Below are 17685 nucleotides of genomic sequence, written 5' to 3'. Positions count from 1 at the left end.
GGACATGTTGTGTCTCTGTGAGGACATGTTGTGTCTCTGTGAGGACATGTTGTGTCTCTGTGAGGACATGTTTGTGTGTGTGAGGACATGTTGTGTGTTTGTGAGGACATGTTGTGTGTTTGTGAGGACATGTTGTGCTCTGTGAGGACATGTTGTGTGTTTGTGAGGACATGTTGTGTGTTTGTGAGGACATGTTGTGTGTCTGTGAGGACATGTTGTGTCTCTGTGAGGACATGTTGTGTGTTTGTGAGGACATGTTGTGTGTTTGTGAGGACATGTTGTGTGTTTGTGAGGACATGTTGTGTCTCTGTGAGGACATGTTGTGTGTTTGTGAGGACATGTTGTGTGTTTGTGAGGACATGTTGTGTCTCTGTGAGGACATGTTGTGTCTCTGTGAGGACATGTTGTGTGTTTGTGAGGACATGTTGTGTGTTTGTGAGGACATGTTGTGTGTTTGTGAGGACATGTTGTGTCTCTGTGAGGACATGTTGTGTGTTTGTGAGGACATGTTGTGTGTTTGTGAGGACATGTTGTGTCTCTGTGAGGACATGTTGTGTGTTTGTGAGGACATGTTGTGTCTCTGTGAGGACATGTTGTGTCTCTGTGAGGACATGTTGTGTGTTTGTGAGGACATGTGTCTCTGTGAGGACATGTTGTGTGTTTGTGAGGACATGTTGTGTCTCTGTGAGGACATGTTGTGTGTTTGTGAGGACATGTTGTGTGTTTGTGAGGACATGTTGTGTCTCTGTGAGGACATGTTGTGTCTCTGTGAGGACATGTTGTGTGTTTGTGAGGACATGTGTCTCTGTGAGGACATGTTGTGTGTTTGTGAGGACATGTTGTGTCTCTGTGAGGACATGTTGTGTGTTTGTGAGGACATGTTGTGTCTTTGTGAGGACATGTTGTGTGTTTGTGAGGACATGTTGTGTCTCTGTGAGGACATGTTGTGTGTTTGTGAGGACATGTTGTGTGTTTGTGAGGACATGTTGTGTCTCTGTGAGGACATGTTGTGTGTTTGTGAGGACATGTTGTGTCTTTGTGAGGACATGTTGTGTGTTTGTGAGGACATGTTGTGTCTCTGTGAGGACATGTTGTGTCTTTGTGAGGACGTGTTGTGTGTTTGTGAGGACATGTTGTGTGTTTGTGAGGACATGTTGTGTGTTTGTGAGGACATGTTGTGTCTTTGTGAGGACATGTGTGTTTGTGAGGACATGTTGTGTCTCTGTGAGGACATGTTGTGTCTCTGTGAGGACATGTTGTGTGTTTGTGAGGACATGTTGTGTGTTTGTGAGGACATGTTGTGTCTTTGTGAGGACATGTGTGTTTGTGAGGACATGTTGTGTCTTTGTGAGGACATGTTGTGTGTTTGTGAGGACATGTTGTGTCTCTGTGAGGACATGTTGTGTGTTTGTGAGGACATGTTGTGTCTTTGTGAGGACATGTTGTGTGTTTGTGAGGACATGTTGTGTCTCTGTGAGGACGTGTTGTGTCTCTGTGAGGACATGTTGTGTGTTTGTGAGGACATGTTGTGTCTCTGTGAGGACATGTTGTGTCTTTGTGAGGACATGTTGTGTGTTTGTGAGGACATGTTGTGTCTCTGTGAGGACATGTTGTGTGTTTGTGAGGACATGTTGTGTGTTTGTGAGGACATGTTGTGTCTTTGTGAGGACATGTTGTGTGTTTGTGAGGACATGTTGTGTCTCTGTGAGGACATGTTGTGTCTCTGTGAGGACATGTTGTGTCTTTGTGAGGACATGTTGTGTCTCTGTGAGGACATGTTGTATCTCTGTGAGGACATGTTGTGTGTTTGTGAGGACATGTGTGTTTGTGAGGACATGTTGTGTCTCTGTGAGGACATGTTGTGTCTCTGTGAGGACATGTTGTGTGTTTGTGAGGACATGTTGTGTGTTTGTGAGGACATGTTGTGTCTTTGTGAGGACATGTGTGTTTGTGAGGACATGTTGTGTCTTTGTGAGGACATGTTGTGTGTTTGTGAGGACATGTTGTGTCTCTGTGAGGACATGTTGTGTGTTTGTGAGGACATGTTGTGTCTTTGTGAGGACATGTTGTGTGTTTGTGAGGACATGTTGTGTCTCTGTGAGGACGTGTTGTGTCTCTGTGAGGACATGTTGTGTGTTTGTGAGGACATGTTGTGTCTCTGTGAGGACATGTTGTGTGTTTGTGAGGACATGTTGTGTGTTTGTGAGGACATGTTGTGTCTTTGTGAGGACATGTTGTGTGTTTGTGAGGACATGTTGTGTCTCTGTGAGGACATGTTGTGTCTCTGTGAGGAACATGTTGTGTCTTTGTGAGGACATGTTGTGTGTTTGTGAGGACATGTTGTGTCTCTGTGAGGACATGTTGTGTGTTTGTGAGGACATGTTGTGTGTTTGTGAGGACATGTTGTGTGTTTGTGAGGACATGTTGTGTCTCTGTGAGGACATGTTGTGTCTCTGTGAGGACATGTTGTGTGTTTGTGAGGACATGTTGTGTGTTTGTGAGGACATGTTGTGTCTCTGTGAGGACATGTTGTGTCTTTGTGAGGACATGTTGTGTGTTTGTGAGGACATGTTGTGTCTCTGTGAGGACATGTTGTGTGTTTGTGAGGACATGTTGTGTGTTTGTGAGGACATGTTGTGTGTTTGTGAGGACATGTTGTGTCTTTGTGAGGACATGTTGTGTGTTTGTGAGGACATGTTGTGTGTTTGTGAGGACATGTTGTGTGTTTGTGAGGACATGTTGTGTGTGTTATGTCCTGGCCAGTAAACGTGAGTTTCTCCTTTCCTCTCTTTTTATTTTGACTTTCTTCAGGTCAGTAAAGCTTTGACTATCAGTTCCTCTTTATCTGTTTCATCTCACACACACACATACACACACACACACACACCTCTCTCTCTCTCTCTCTCGGAGGCAGAGCGGCTGTTTTCAGTTTAAAGGCTATAAATCTATAAAAACACGCTTTGAAGACCGAGTTTATCTGTGTGAGCTTGTGTTCTGGTTTTGTGTGTCTCATTGTGTGTGTCACTGTGTGTGTGTGTGTGTGTCAGATGTCTTTAAACATTGACACACTCGCAGCACATTTAAAGGGATCTTATAATTTATCACAGCGTTTACATGCATGTTTATAAACGTGTGAACATCTTTGTTATTCTGCTCTCTACATTCTCTCTTTATTATTACTGCACTCAAACGTTTGCTTATGCTCACGTATCATCACAATAAGGTTCAGTGAGTGATTAGTTTTTTGCTTTTCACAAATGTATTGAAAAATGTACATGACAGGGAAACTTTATCAAACGAGAAAAAAAATCATTTCAAACACTACACACTGGTCTAAAGGTTCTGATGTTGGGTGTAATACTGGGGGCTCCAGCAGGGGGATCCACTGCTGTTAAAGTGTTGGTGTCCAAACAAACTAACACAAAGTTATAGAGGCTAGCGCTAACTGGGAGCTATCGGCAGTGTCCTATTAATGTGGAGGAGCAAAGTGCTCAGCCTGTAGCGCTAACATGTGACCACTGTATCACTGTTCACCTTCATAAATGTCCTCAGTGTTTCACAATAAACTCCATTTCTGTGCAACAACCTGATGGTTTAGTGAGTCATTTGCCAAACAACTGACACACACAGGTCTGTTAGCTCACTCTCAAAGCCATCTCACATCAAAGGACGTGTGCTGTTGCCATGACAACGTGCAAACACGGTTTGACAATTTTCAACGTTGTCCGTGAACTCTGACCTGTTTGCTGTTTGTCTCCGACGGCCACAATGACACGGACGTACGGAGTCGTTAGCTGAGATATTATAGCAGCTACAGAAAGACAGACAACAGACAGACAACAGACAAACAACAGACACACACAGAGAAAAGAGGTTTGGGAAGCAGAAATATTAGTCACATGATGCAGTACTCCGGCTCTCCTGATTGGTCACCAGGTAATCATGTGACCTGTTGTAACGAGGCCATGTGGGTGGAGTTGAGCAGATTAAGACACTACAGACTAGTTTAGTCCAATCACAGGCTTATTTTGAGGTGTGAGAGCCAATCAGAAGTGATTTGTCAGTAGATCTCTGGGACGTTTAGGATCTATGCTATGAATCTAGATAATCATATCCTGGATTAATCTCCGTTAACAGGCTTCAACTAACCAAACATTCTTTGTCAGAGAGAAGCTGTCCTACGAAGGTCGATAACAACATGCTGAGTTAAGCATGTGGATTTCAGTGACGGAGGCGGATATCACAGCGTCAGACCAATCACACAGAGGAACTGGAGAACGTCACAATTGAAGAATATTTCTTTAAAAATATGAAGAATTAAAATCAATAATTCATACCAAAAACAACACTGTTGCTGCAGTAAAAGCAGAAAGTAATTAATGCAGGAATTGATCAGTGTTAATGATTAAGTTAGTGAAACAGTGTGAGAATAAACAGACACTCTGATCTATTTTACCTTGTCTGTGTCTCTGATGCTGCGTTCATAAGATCTACATCATAAGGTGGAATATAATCATATTTATATTATCTACAGGACTGAGGCTCTCAGCGTCACCACACAATACATTCATTCATTAATTTATTATTTATTAATGCACGCAGGCTTATCAGCTGACTAATTTTATTGATTTTACTTTATCAGTCCATCAGATATAAATCTATATACAGTATGTGTACTAAATGATGTCATCAGTAAATGAAAGGATTGCATCAATGTCTAAATATTTTCTCTTCTGTCAGCGTCAGATCCACACAGTGACGTGTTCACAAAGATCCTCCTTTTATTGGACAGTTCGCTTTCTGAGATCTGATTGGTCAGGGGGCGGGACCTTTATCACTTGCTAAAATCCTAGCCAGAGAAAAACCTGGTGCTGACCAGGTTAGTCGTTCAGCATAAGTTACCATGGTGATTTAGCTCAGTAAGACGTTAGTGAGCTTTGTAGTCCAGCACACACTGATTAAATCCTGGAAGTTAGCGCTATACAAGCTAATCTAGCTTTATTAGCTTCTGTCAGTGATAAACAAACATCAGGTGGGACATGATGTTAAACGAGCCAATCAGATCGTTACATGTCACAACCATGTGATCAGGAGAGTGGGCGGAGCTACAAAAAGCAAACACACCTGAAAGAGAAGCAGTTTTCTAATTAGTGGTTAGTCAGCCAATAGAAAGCCTCCAAAAATTAGATCCACTTACTGACTAATCAGTAACAAGCAGTTTCAAAATAAAACCCCATCCCTTCAAAATAAAAGAGGTCTCTGTCTTACCTTTAGTGGCCACTCGAACACAGTCGATCTTTGTTTCCTGTTGGATGGAAAACTGAGTTTTCATTATACACACACACACACACACACACACACACACACACACACATTATACACGCTGTGTATAATGTGTGTGTGTTTGTGACAGAGGGAAGTGGGCCGTGATTGGAGCGTCTCGTTGAGCTCTGCTGCTCGCTCTGATTGGATATCTGACACCTGTCACTTCACATGGTGACAGGACACACACACACACACAAGGCTAACGGACGCTGGTGTAGACAGAATATTTTCCATTTTTCAGTTTTTTTATATTCATAATTATAATCCAGAGACTTTGTTCTCAGAACACTTTGTATTAAACCAGGGGTGTTAAACTATTTCTGTTCAGGGGCCAAACACAGTTTATCTACAGTGGGCCACAGATTTTTGAAGGTCTGTAATTGAATCCTTATTGTGCTGTAGTTTGCACTTCCACGTATGAATGAATGATCATATATGTATGGCACTGATAATATCAAAGCAATAAGTGACCCTTTCAATTTATTTCATTTTGTGACCCATTTTTATGTAATTTGAGATTAAAAATGAGATGAAATGAAAATGTAATTTTCATTGAATTTGTGTATTAATTTGTAGATATCTATCTGAGATATGTATGAGTTGGTAATTTACACAATGACTCATAGTTTCTCTGACTATTGGATGTTCTAAAGCAGGGGTCTGAAACTGTGCTACTTCATATGTACTGTATAGAGCTACCAGTTTATATAGAGCTTCTAAAATACTACATGTGTGTTATGTGTGGTGGGCGTGACCTAACTGAACTGACTCACCCCATTGGCCGTGCTCACTGCCTGGTAGTAGATCCCATAGCTTTATGAGGAAGTAGTGGAGCATTCCAGTAACCGCTGTAGGTCCGGTTATCACCTGACACACACACACACACACAGGTCAACCAACTAACAGCTACTAACTGACTGACTGACTAACTGACTCTCACTGACCCACGGTGAAGGTGGTTGGCACTCTCAGCTGATTGGTCGGTATCTCAGCAGTGAGGTAATAGTGGGCGTCGAGCTGTGAGACATTCAGGAAGTGAACAGGAAGTGGGTAACAGCGAAGGATCTGAGCACTCCCTCTGCTGGTCCTGCGGGGGCGATCCTCCTCCACCACCACCTGGTATTTGCTGTAGAGACACACACACACACACACACAAAACTACTGACAGGAGGCGGAGCCACTGAGCAGAGCTACACACAACTACTGACAGGAGGCGGAGCACTGAGCAGAGCTACGCACAACTACTGACAGGACAGCCTTGGTAGATGTGTCCAAAAGATTATTCACTTCTAGTAGAAAGCATTGAAATGTGTACATGGGTGTTTTGAGTAGCTGAATCCATTTAATGGATCCACTGGTAAACCAATGGTTCTCACTTAACAAGAAATCCAAGATGGCCACCATCCATATTGCCAATTTGGATATTTTGTCATAAGATATCTACATAAAAAATTGAGTTTAATCATTGTACTTGTTGGCAAATGCTGCAAAATGAACACACGATCAGATTAATGCTAATGTACCAGGACCACGATGGCTGTAAACTTCCTGAGAAATAAATCAAAATAGATTTATTAATTCATGTTTTGATGGGGAATTAAATCAAACCATTTAACCTTCATAAGCCATCTTTGTCACACACAGTTATGACTGCAAAGAAATAACAATTTCACCCTTTCCATGTGTAAAGCTTTGAGGCAGCTGTCTTATATCTGGATGGATTTACTATATTTTAAGCTATTTCATCACAATCCCTGTCCCAAATATCATGTTTCTATGTCTAATAGAATCAAAGTTATGGTAAGATTGAAATTCACAATACAGATGGCGGCCATCTTGGATCTTGCTCTGAGCACAATTTACGGTATTTTAAGATTTATCATTAAATGAATTGTCCTTGAAAACCTATAATTCACCACTGAGATCATGATTCGATGTGAAATAGAACCAAAGATATGACAAATATCCATGTCCACATTTCAATGCTTTCTTACAGAAGTGAACATATTAGCCTAATGTTGCTACATAATGGGCTAGGGGGAGGAGCCACTGAGCAGAGACAGAAGCTACAGAAGCTAAAAACCACAGCACAGAGTGCTAATGAATTACACATTTACTGCACTGGACCTGAACACAGCACTCACTGACTGTGTGCGTGTGTGTGTGTAGCTATTGTATACACACACACACATCCTCCCACTCGCACTTTATTTTATTTTGTTCCTTTTCCACCTTTGTTGAATCGTTTCTGATCACATTGTGTTGCTAATTCATGTGTGTGTTTGTGTGTGATCTGATTACTGCCACAGGTCGCCGCCGGCAACACCTTTTGTCCTGGAGTTGTGTAGCTCTTTGTGTGTGAATGTGTGTCACTATTCCACCGGGGCCGACACACACTCGCACAAAGGAGCAGTTAAATATAAACACGCACACGCTGAGCCAATCTGTGACACACACATCATGTCAATTACCACGCCGCCTGTCTCACACACACACACACACACACACACACACACACACACATGCGCGCGGTCACCAGTGGGACGGTAACATGATCAGGGCTTTTTATTATGACAGTCTGTGTAGCTGCTGCTGCAGTGTGTTCGCTGTCAGTGGGACGTGTGAGCGCTACCTGACCGGCGCCCCGCGGCTCTGCGCCGGGCGCAACAATACAGTGACAGTGGAGTCCGTCTGGTTGAGAGGAGCTTCCTGGTCGTAGGCCGGCATCAGAGGAGCTGACAGTCAACACACACATTAGTTACAGTTACTACTCAGGGATTACTCCAGCCCTTCAAAATAAGAGTGCTGCTACGACCTCACCTGAGATCTTGGTGGTGAACTGCGTGACGACTGGAGCTCCGAAGCCTTTGACGGTGGATGCTCTTAATGTGAAGGAGTAGGTAGAGCCTGGGAAAAGGCCAGTGAAGACGTGGCTCGTCTCATTGGCCAGTTTGTAGACCCTCCCACTCTGATTGGACAGATTGAACTCTGTGTCGAAGGAACTCAGAGCTTTGTAGGAAATCTGAGGAAGTGATGAAGCAGATCACATGATCAGGAAGTCCCCTGAGTCAGAATAAAACACACTTCCTGTTTCTTTTTTTGAGGTTAGCGTTAGTGTTAGCATACCTCATACTTGCGAATGACTCCATACGTGTGCAGCGGTTCCTTCCAGCTGAGGCGGATCTGCTGCTCGTAGCTGCTGCCGACCACTGATTCCAGAGGAACCTCACCGGGAACTGAACCCAAACAGACGTGAGCAACGAGTTGCACACGCAGAGGAACAGAGATGTTACCATGGCAACGTACGTCCTCGTCCGTCAGCACCAGCAGCTCCTCGCTCTCCTTGCGTCCTTCGGGTTGCTGAGGAGAAGCCGCAGGCTGATGTTGGTGAACGGCGGCAGGTTTCGTAGCGTGTGCTGAGGAGCGGCACTGAGGAGGTCCAACACGGGCTGCTCCTTCACGGGCTGCCTGCAGGGGGCGCCACACCACACAGAAAGAAAACCAACAGGTGTCACGTTGTTTCTTAACCTGTGAGCGTTGGTTATAACTTGATCAGTGTGTGTCTCACGTGCTGGCGGCCGCTGCTGGTTGGTAGCGGTACTGCAGCGTGAGGTTGTAGCTGTAACAACGAGTCACGTTGTAACCAAACGGTTCCCAACGCAGAGTGATGAGCGTAGAGCGAACATCCTCCACCTGCAGCCGCCGCGGTCCGAACAACGGATCTGCAACACGCAAAAATCAGAAATCTGAAAAAGCCCACTGTCACTTTAAGAGTTACCATAGCAACAGACAAAAATGGCTACATCTGTTTCAGTATCAAAAACAATGAAGGATAATTATAATAACACCACAGGTCTATAACTAATAAATGTTGTTCATAATTATCATCAATATCATTATTAATATTTTCATCAGAGGCCAGAAACACAAGATCTATATTACTTCACTGTGTCTACGTTACAGCCTTTATACATACACATCTATATCATATACATGTACAGTATATCTTAATCATATATATCTGCATCATATACAGTATATCAATATCTTTTTTATGTACTACTATATCATATACAGTAAATTTATATCATAATTGTATATCTATATCAGTGACTCAACAGAAAGTAAGAAGACATGACTCAAATATATAAATATAATACTTAAGTAAACAACAGATAGTACTGTAGTAACTGTACTTAGTCACTGTCCATCACTGCTCCTTGGACAGCTCTGCTTTAATAGATCTATCGTTTAAAACACAATTCACTGATCGTTTGTTTCCTGATACTGTTGAAATTATTTTATTAAAACAAACAAACAATAAATAAATGTTCCACAAACACAAACAAACCTTAACATCATTTCTATGGGACAAATAAAAAATGTGCATTTTACAGAGAGAACCGAGCTGAAATAATGACTCACTGCAGATAAAACACACACACACACACACACACACACACACACACACACACACACACACACGCACACACACTCGGGCTTTGAAAAGTACGTACAAGTAAAATTTCTCGTTAAATTTTTCATGAAAGTGTCACTGAAGTTCAGAGTCTCCTTCAAACACACACAGAGATCAGCGAGATTAAAGAACACACACACTGTGACACACACACACACACAGACAGACAGCGATCCACTCAGAGAGAGAATGATAGATGAGAGCAGGAAACTGCAATTTCTCCTGACAAATCACCACTGTGTGTGTGTGTTCAGGAAAGGACACACACACACGCCAACATAGAAATGAAAGATGACAGAGAACAGGAAAGGTATTGTTCAGCAGCAGGAGCAAACATCCAACACCACACACACACACACACACAGAGAAAACAATAGGGGTCAGAGGTCAGACAGTCATGGTGGGATCTTAGTACATGTAATCCTCAAAGGGAAAGTGAAGTCAACACAAGAATACTAAGTGTGTGTGTGTGTGTGTGTGTGAGAACTGGAAAACACGGCAGAGTGTAACTGCTTAGAGGGCTCACTGGTTATGTTTAGTTAAGCTGGTGAAGTGATGAAGATGAAGATGAAGATGAAGGGTCAGCGTTGGAGAGATTGACGAGCAAAGCGTGAAAATGTGAGGTGGAAAAAGACGCAAAGAGAAAGAAGTGAAATATTTAAAAAGGGCCATTTTCTGAGAGCCCCACAAACAGCACACACAGACTTTAATGGATGTTAACCACACACACACACAGTCAGGGGTTACTTTATGACCGATGCAGCCAAGTGTGTCTGAAGGTCCTTCCACTCTGAGACACAAGCTGAAAGTTTCTGCTCCAAACTCAGTCGACATGTCTCTGTAACGTCTGAAAGTTCAGCCATGAAAGGAAAGATCCACCCAAAAAAAAAACATCCAAAACATTTTTTAAAAATCAGAAACCATCAGAAACAAAAACATCAAAACCTACAAAAAACTCATCAGGAACAGACAAAAAACAATCATCACCACCAAAAACTACAAAAACCATCAGCAATTGATGTCTTACATGTCACATGGAAAATGAATCAAAAACGTGACAGGAAGCGATAAAATATGAAAAAAGAAAACAAAGACCAGAAGAAACCTTAAGAAACAGTCAGAAACCATCCACTCGGGACCATCATCACCAACATAGACCAACAAACACAATCAAGACAAACAAAAAACCACACCAGGAACTGATCAAAGACAAAAATCACCGACAAAAACTACCAGAAAGTTATCCAAGATCAATAGACACCAACAAAAACATTAAAAACCATCAAAAACTAACAAAGATCAACAAAAACCAGCAAAAAACCCAACAGGAACTTAACAAAGTTCCAATCTGGAGACTAGGAAGTTCTGGTTCTTAAATGACTGTTAGAACAAAAAAACAAAGCACATCAAAGGCTTCAAAAATGAGAACCTATCCATGAATCATCTAAAACCTCCAGAACCCTTCAACCTCTTTGGTACCTCAAGTATCTCCAAGGTCCAGCGTCTAAAGGACCATGAACCAGAGGAACTAAGGAGAACCCAATAAAGACTGTCTCTGTCATGGTTGTTGTGTTTCATAGGTGACGTTCAGAGTGAAGCGTGTGTAATTATCATTTGGAACTCGAGCACAAAGCGAGCGTCTGTTTATCTGCCACCAGCCGAGTGTTCTCCCCGAGCGCTAAGTCCTAAAGCGTGTATGATGGACACCACCATTACTTATTGAAGAGCCACACACACACACGCACACAACACACTAACACACATTCATTATTTATCTGCAGTAAAATGAATAAATAAAAGTGAGTTGAAGACGAAGACGAGAGTTATCAGAGTGAACATCATCTCACTGAGTGTCTCACCACACACACATACACTCTGAGCTGTCAATCAAACACACACACCACACACTGGTCCGTCAGTGCTTCATGTTTGTGCTGCTGATCTCAAGGAGCACTTGTTTTGTTTTGTAGTGCGTCGCTACTGAGGGGGGCTTATCTCACAGACTGACACACACCACACACACACACACACACACACACACCACACACAACACACACACACACCACACACACACACACACACACCTCAACAAGAATTCGATCAGACCCACTCACCTCATTAAGAGTTCCTCGAGAAACAATTCCAACCTCACAAGACCCCATAAAGGCCAAAAAACAACTACAGACTAACGAACTGAAGATGAAAAGATCCTAGAAGAACCAAAGCAGATCTTAGCAAAACCCAAACCGTCCCTCCAAGACCTAAACCAAGACTGTATCACAACTACACAAAGATCAAAACTAGAACCCCAAAAAAAACTTTCCAGAGAACCCACAGGACTTTATCAATACCCAGAACCAGACCATCAGAACCAGACCAATCCAGGCCTGATCTAGACCCAGAGAAGATTTCAGACATGAACAAGATCTAAACAAGACCTCAAGAAATCTGGGAACACTACACGAGCTCCACCGGTCCTCAGAAGGTACAGGTGTGTGGTTTTGTGGTGTCTATAACAACACGTTATCATGTCAAGGTTTATCGTGTAGCAGGCAAGTCTGAGAATCTGGCATGTTGTAACCTGACACAACAAACACACACACACACACACACACACTCTAGAGAAAGAATCATTGATAAAAACACAAATATTGCAACAAACAAATGAGCAGCCGCACTGCGCAGCATCTGCATCATTAACGTGCTAATTGCTAATTACAACGCACACACACCTGCTGTAACTTTGTGTGTGTGTTCAGCAGACAAACAGCATGCTGTGTACTTGGCAGCCATTAGCAGCTAATGAGCGCAGTGCTAACGAAGCTTGTGGCTTTAATTGACCTCACCGCTTATTATTAGCCACCTGATGAGCTCAGCGCTAACATAGCTTAGCACAGCGTGCTAATGAATGCTCCACTAAGCCAGGGCTGCCAAGTTTCAGAAAATGACAAGAGTGAGACTTTATTGACCTGACGCATTCCGGTAAATAAAAAAGTCCTTTTTTAACATGACTTTGTTTTAACGTTGATTTCTACCTTCAGAATGATGTCATCACCTCCATACCAGCAGCTCTCCCTGCACTGTGTCCTCCTAATGATAGTTTTAATCAAACCACAAATTACAAATGAAAACTAACAAGAATTCTGACAAAATCCATTTATTAGTCAATATTTCACATCAACAACTGTCCATCATTTATCTGGGGACATGTCTCATGTTGTAGGTGTTTATCACAGATGTTTGATGATGACAGAGGCTCCCACTTAAAACACTGTGGCCCAAGGCAGTGCTACCTTTACCTCAGCTCTCCTTGTCTGCAACAGAAAGGACGTCATTAAAAAGATCATCATGTAAAAACATTCAAACATCAAGTGATTTTCATTGAATCAATGTCTATAGAAATACACTATTACATACAATAATAATCATAAGAACAGTTCAAATGAACATTAGATTATGTATTTATGATGATATAACCTACAAGTGTAATTCAGCTACTAGCAGTGTTTATAACACTGCTAGTAGCTGAATAAGAGTTTTAATTCATTTAAGTTAATGTCTAACATAGACATACACATGTAGAAGTGGGTGATATGGGGGAAAAAAAAATCATATCACAATTTATTCTTTGTAAAATCACGATCACATCACAATTGTTTTCATTTAAATCATTTAGACTATTTTAACGTTATTTATCAATAAAACAAACCAATTCACCTTCTTAAAATCATGGCCCTAAATGGAAAAAAGTCATAAAAGATCATTTAAAACAAGGTAATTATCAAATATTTTTTTAATTGTATGTAAGTAATTTATCAAACTAGTTCTAAGTATATTTATCATTAAACTAAAGGTCTGACATGTTCTTATAGTCACACAGTCTTTTACTTTGTTTAACTAAAGTAGGTGTAGCATTAGCATTAGCATCACATGCCTACATAACAAGACAGTATATCAGTCTAGTGATTTCTATTAGTTATTGAGGTAACACACTCATATTAATAAAATCATACTTTAAACAGTGTTTTGAACGCCTCATTTCACACAGTTTATACATTCATATCCTTTTCAAGATAAAACGTTACTGCTTTGGTTACATTAGGCCTGGGGTGATATGGACCAATATTCATATCTATATATTTTTACTCTAAAATGACAATAGGTGATATAAACCATTTTTTTTTATCAATAGTTTTACAATAAAAACAATAATAGGTCAAAGTCAGTGGAGCCACAAAGACCCTTTTATTAATCACTAGCAGCACAATAACTACATTTTGGACTTTTTCCTTCATTAAGGCTGAAATGTGATTAAATGATGTAGTGACGATTTTTTCAGGGCAGCTCTGAGTTGTTTGAAAGTAGTTTTTAAAGTAAATCACATTCAGGACACTGTCTCTTTAAGAAGGTCTCAGCAGCAGCTCTGCTACACAGAGAGTTAGAGAAGAAAACACAGCAGTGTTAGTTTTTTAGATGAGTAAACTAACACTATAACAGACACACACGCACACACACACACACACACACACACACACACACACACACACACACCAATATAAACAGTGAACATAATTAGGTAGTTACATACCATCTCAGACAGTCTGTCCTCTAGAAACTTTCTTTCTGAAAAGCATGTCGACGAGTCAGTGCGTGTTGTGTGAGGTGTCGTTAGACATGGCTCGTCAAGACCCGCCTTACGTTGCTTCTGATTGGTTTATTATTGAGTGATGCCTGCCGTGGTTGGTTAGATTTAGGCACAAGGAGACATGGATTGGTCTGGGATTGGTTATCTCAGTCAGTCAATCAGTTACTCAGCTACGGTAAGTCATGAGGACCAAAGTTTATTATCATGAAAAAAATAGAGTATTAAATGGAGAATATAAGCCTGAGAAATGTCAAGTGTGGCGTGTGGTGTGAGAATCCATCACATTGCGTGACTGTCACACTCAAAGGGTGAGGCTTGGCAGCTCTGGCTAAGCAATGATGCACCAATATGGTTTCAATCCAAATAATCGCACAACAAATACACAAAACTTTATCAGTCACTAAATATGAAGTTTAATGTATTATCTACTGTAGTGTGTCTGTGTGGGTTGTTGTTGATAATGAGCTACTCTATCTCTGATTGGCTGCTGGCTTGGTTCATGTGACTGCTCTGACCTGCACACTTGGTTCTGGCTCTGAGGGCCGGTCCAGGGTTCCCCGTGCCCCCCTCCAGGGGGCGGGTCAGCAACACACTGATCTCATACTCTGTGTCTGGGTCCAAGTGGCCAATCTTATGTGTGGGTTTGTCCACAGGCGTGGTGTCAATCAGCATCCCCGTCACCGTGCGGTACTCCACCTGAAAGAACAACCAGAAGAACATGATGAGGACCAGGAGAACCAAACAGGTCCAAAAGAAGGAGGTTCTACATTATGTTTCATCATGTCTCATTGCATGGGTATCGTATATATTACAGTACATTGTAGCACAAAACCCTGAGGAGAACCCTGACCTCTCTCTCGATGATGGGTCCGTCTCCGTTGATGGAGTTGGCGTTGAGTTGGATCCAAAGTATGTGGCACCAACCGCAGTGAGCTGAGGAGGAGCGATGGGAACAGGAGGCTCTGAGGAACACATAGAACCAGGATCAGAAACACACACACGCACACGCACCTGAGGCTGACCTCTTAACGAGGGAGGAAGGAGCTAACGAGTTAATTAATATTCGTGACCTTCGGCAAATCACAACACAGTTGGATTCTATTACCCAGAATCCTCAGTGGGACTGCTCCACTTCCTCCTGACCCACTTCATCACACACAAACACACACGCACACGCGCACACACACACACACACACACACACACACGCACACACACTTCTCGCTTTGAGCGAACATTACAAAAATATTTTAAAATTAATAAAAAATGTAATATACTATAATATAATTGTAATGAAATAAAGTTTGATTAAAAAGGTTATTGATAAAGCTTTATTTTTTAAAATCAAAGGTCAAACTCAGGAGCCAATCAGAGTGCAGCACCTCACGTTTGACAGTCAGGTCAGCGTAGGAGGACACGCCCACTCCTCTTGCTGACTGAGCGATGCAGCGATAGCGTCCGGTGTCGCCTTTAGTCGTGTTTTTCTACGTCAAAAACTGGCCACGTAACGCCGTAGGTTCACAGGTTTTGGTTCCTTAACGTCAGCCCGGCGTCCGCCCATGCCCTGGAAACACACCAAGCACACGCTAAGCACAAACTAAACACACGTTAAATACATGCTAAACACACACTAAACACATGCTAAACACATGTTAAACACGCACTAAACAGAACTAAACACATGCTAAACACACACTTAAAAAAAAAGATGTTAAACACAACACTAAACACATGCTAAACACATGTTAAACAACTCGTTAAACACAAGCTAAACACACTAAACACACACTAAACACACACTAAACACATGTTAAACACTCGTTAAACACAAGCTAAACACACTAAACACACACTAAACACACACTAAACACACGCTAACACATGCTAAACACATGTTAAACACATGCTAAACACACACTAAACACACAACTAAACACATGCTAAACACATGTTAAACACTCGTTAAACACACACTAAACACACACTAAAACACATGCTAAACACATGCTAAACACATGGTTAAACACATGCATAAACACACACTAAAACACACACTAAACACATGCTAAACACAGTGTTAAACACTCTTTAAAACACACACTAAACACACACTAAACACACGCTAAACACATGTTAAACACATGGTAAAAACACACCACTAAACACACACTAAACACATGCTAAACACATGCTAAACACATGTTAAACACATGCTAAACACACACTAAACACTGCTAAACACATGTTAAACACATGTTTAAACACATGCTACAACACACACTAAACACACACTAAACACATGCTAAACACATGTTAAACACTCGTTAAACACATGCTAAACACACATACTAACACATGCTAACACATGCTAAACACACACTAAACACTGCTAACACATGTTAAACACTCGTTAAACACATGCTAAACACACAACTAAAAACACACTAAACACAGGCTAAACACATGTTAAACGCTCGTTAAACACATGCTAAACACACCTAGACACATGCTAACACATGTTAAAAAACACTCGTTAAACACAAGCTAAACAACACACTAAACACAAGCTAAACACAACACTAAACACATGCTAAACACATGCTAAACACATGTTAAACACTCGTTAAAACACATGCTAAACACATGCTAAACACATGTTAAACACTCGTAAACACAAGCTAAACACACACTAAACACATGCTAAACACATGTTAAACACTCGTTAAACACATGCTAAGACACACTAACACAATCGAAACACACAGACACTAAACACATGCTAACACACACTAAACACATGCTAAACACACTACACTAAACACATGCTAAACACACACTAAACACATGCTAAACCACTAAACACATGCTAAACACACACTAAAAACACATGCTAAACACATGCTAAACACATGTTAAACACTCGTTAAACACAAGCTAAACACACACTAAACCACATGCTAACACATGTTAAATCACCTGTTAAACACATGCTAAACACACTAAACACATGCTAAACACATGTTAAACACTCGTTAAACACATGCTAAACACACTAAACACATGCTAACACAACTAAACACATGCTAAACACATGCTAAAACACACAATAAACACACACTAAACACATGCTAAACACATGCTAAACACATGTTAAACAACATGCTAAACACACAATAAACACACACTAAACACATGCTAAACACATGCTAAACCACATGTTAAACACATGCTAAACACAC

At 41.3% G+C, this 17685-nt stretch overlaps 1 protein-coding gene across 1 annotated transcript in view; it reads right to left on the bottom strand.

The window, feature by feature from the left end:
• Positions 1 to 2636: 2636 nt before the first annotated feature.
• The window catches only part of LOC114454076 (receptor-type tyrosine-protein phosphatase mu), a 44412-nt gene continuing 29363 nt past the window's right edge, over positions 2637 to 17685 (bottom strand). The window contains 16 exon segments of the mRNA XM_074783790.1: positions 2637 to 3811; positions 5269 to 5305; positions 6099 to 6139; positions 6142 to 6192; positions 6270 to 6451; positions 7958 to 8060; positions 8146 to 8347; positions 8452 to 8562; positions 8632 to 8681; positions 8684 to 8793; positions 8894 to 9047; positions 14963 to 15143; positions 15298 to 15356; positions 15359 to 15409; positions 15834 to 15936; positions 15939 to 16010. Of these exon segments, the coding sequence (XP_074639891.1) occupies positions 3663 to 3811; positions 5269 to 5305; positions 6099 to 6139; positions 6142 to 6192; positions 6270 to 6451; positions 7958 to 8060; positions 8146 to 8347; positions 8452 to 8562; positions 8632 to 8681; positions 8684 to 8793; positions 8894 to 9047; positions 14963 to 15143; positions 15298 to 15356; positions 15359 to 15409; positions 15834 to 15936; positions 15939 to 16010 (1656 nt within the window). The 3' untranslated portion in view covers positions 2637 to 3662.

This window comes from Gouania willdenowi, chromosome 20, assembly GCF_900634775.1.
Source record: "Gouania willdenowi chromosome 20, fGouWil2.1, whole genome shotgun sequence".
Classification (NCBI taxonomy): Eukaryota; Metazoa; Chordata; class Actinopteri; order Blenniiformes; family Gobiesocidae; genus Gouania; species Gouania willdenowi.
The sequence above is the reverse complement of the archived record's forward strand: the minus strand, read 5'-3'. Positions and strand labels throughout refer to the sequence as shown.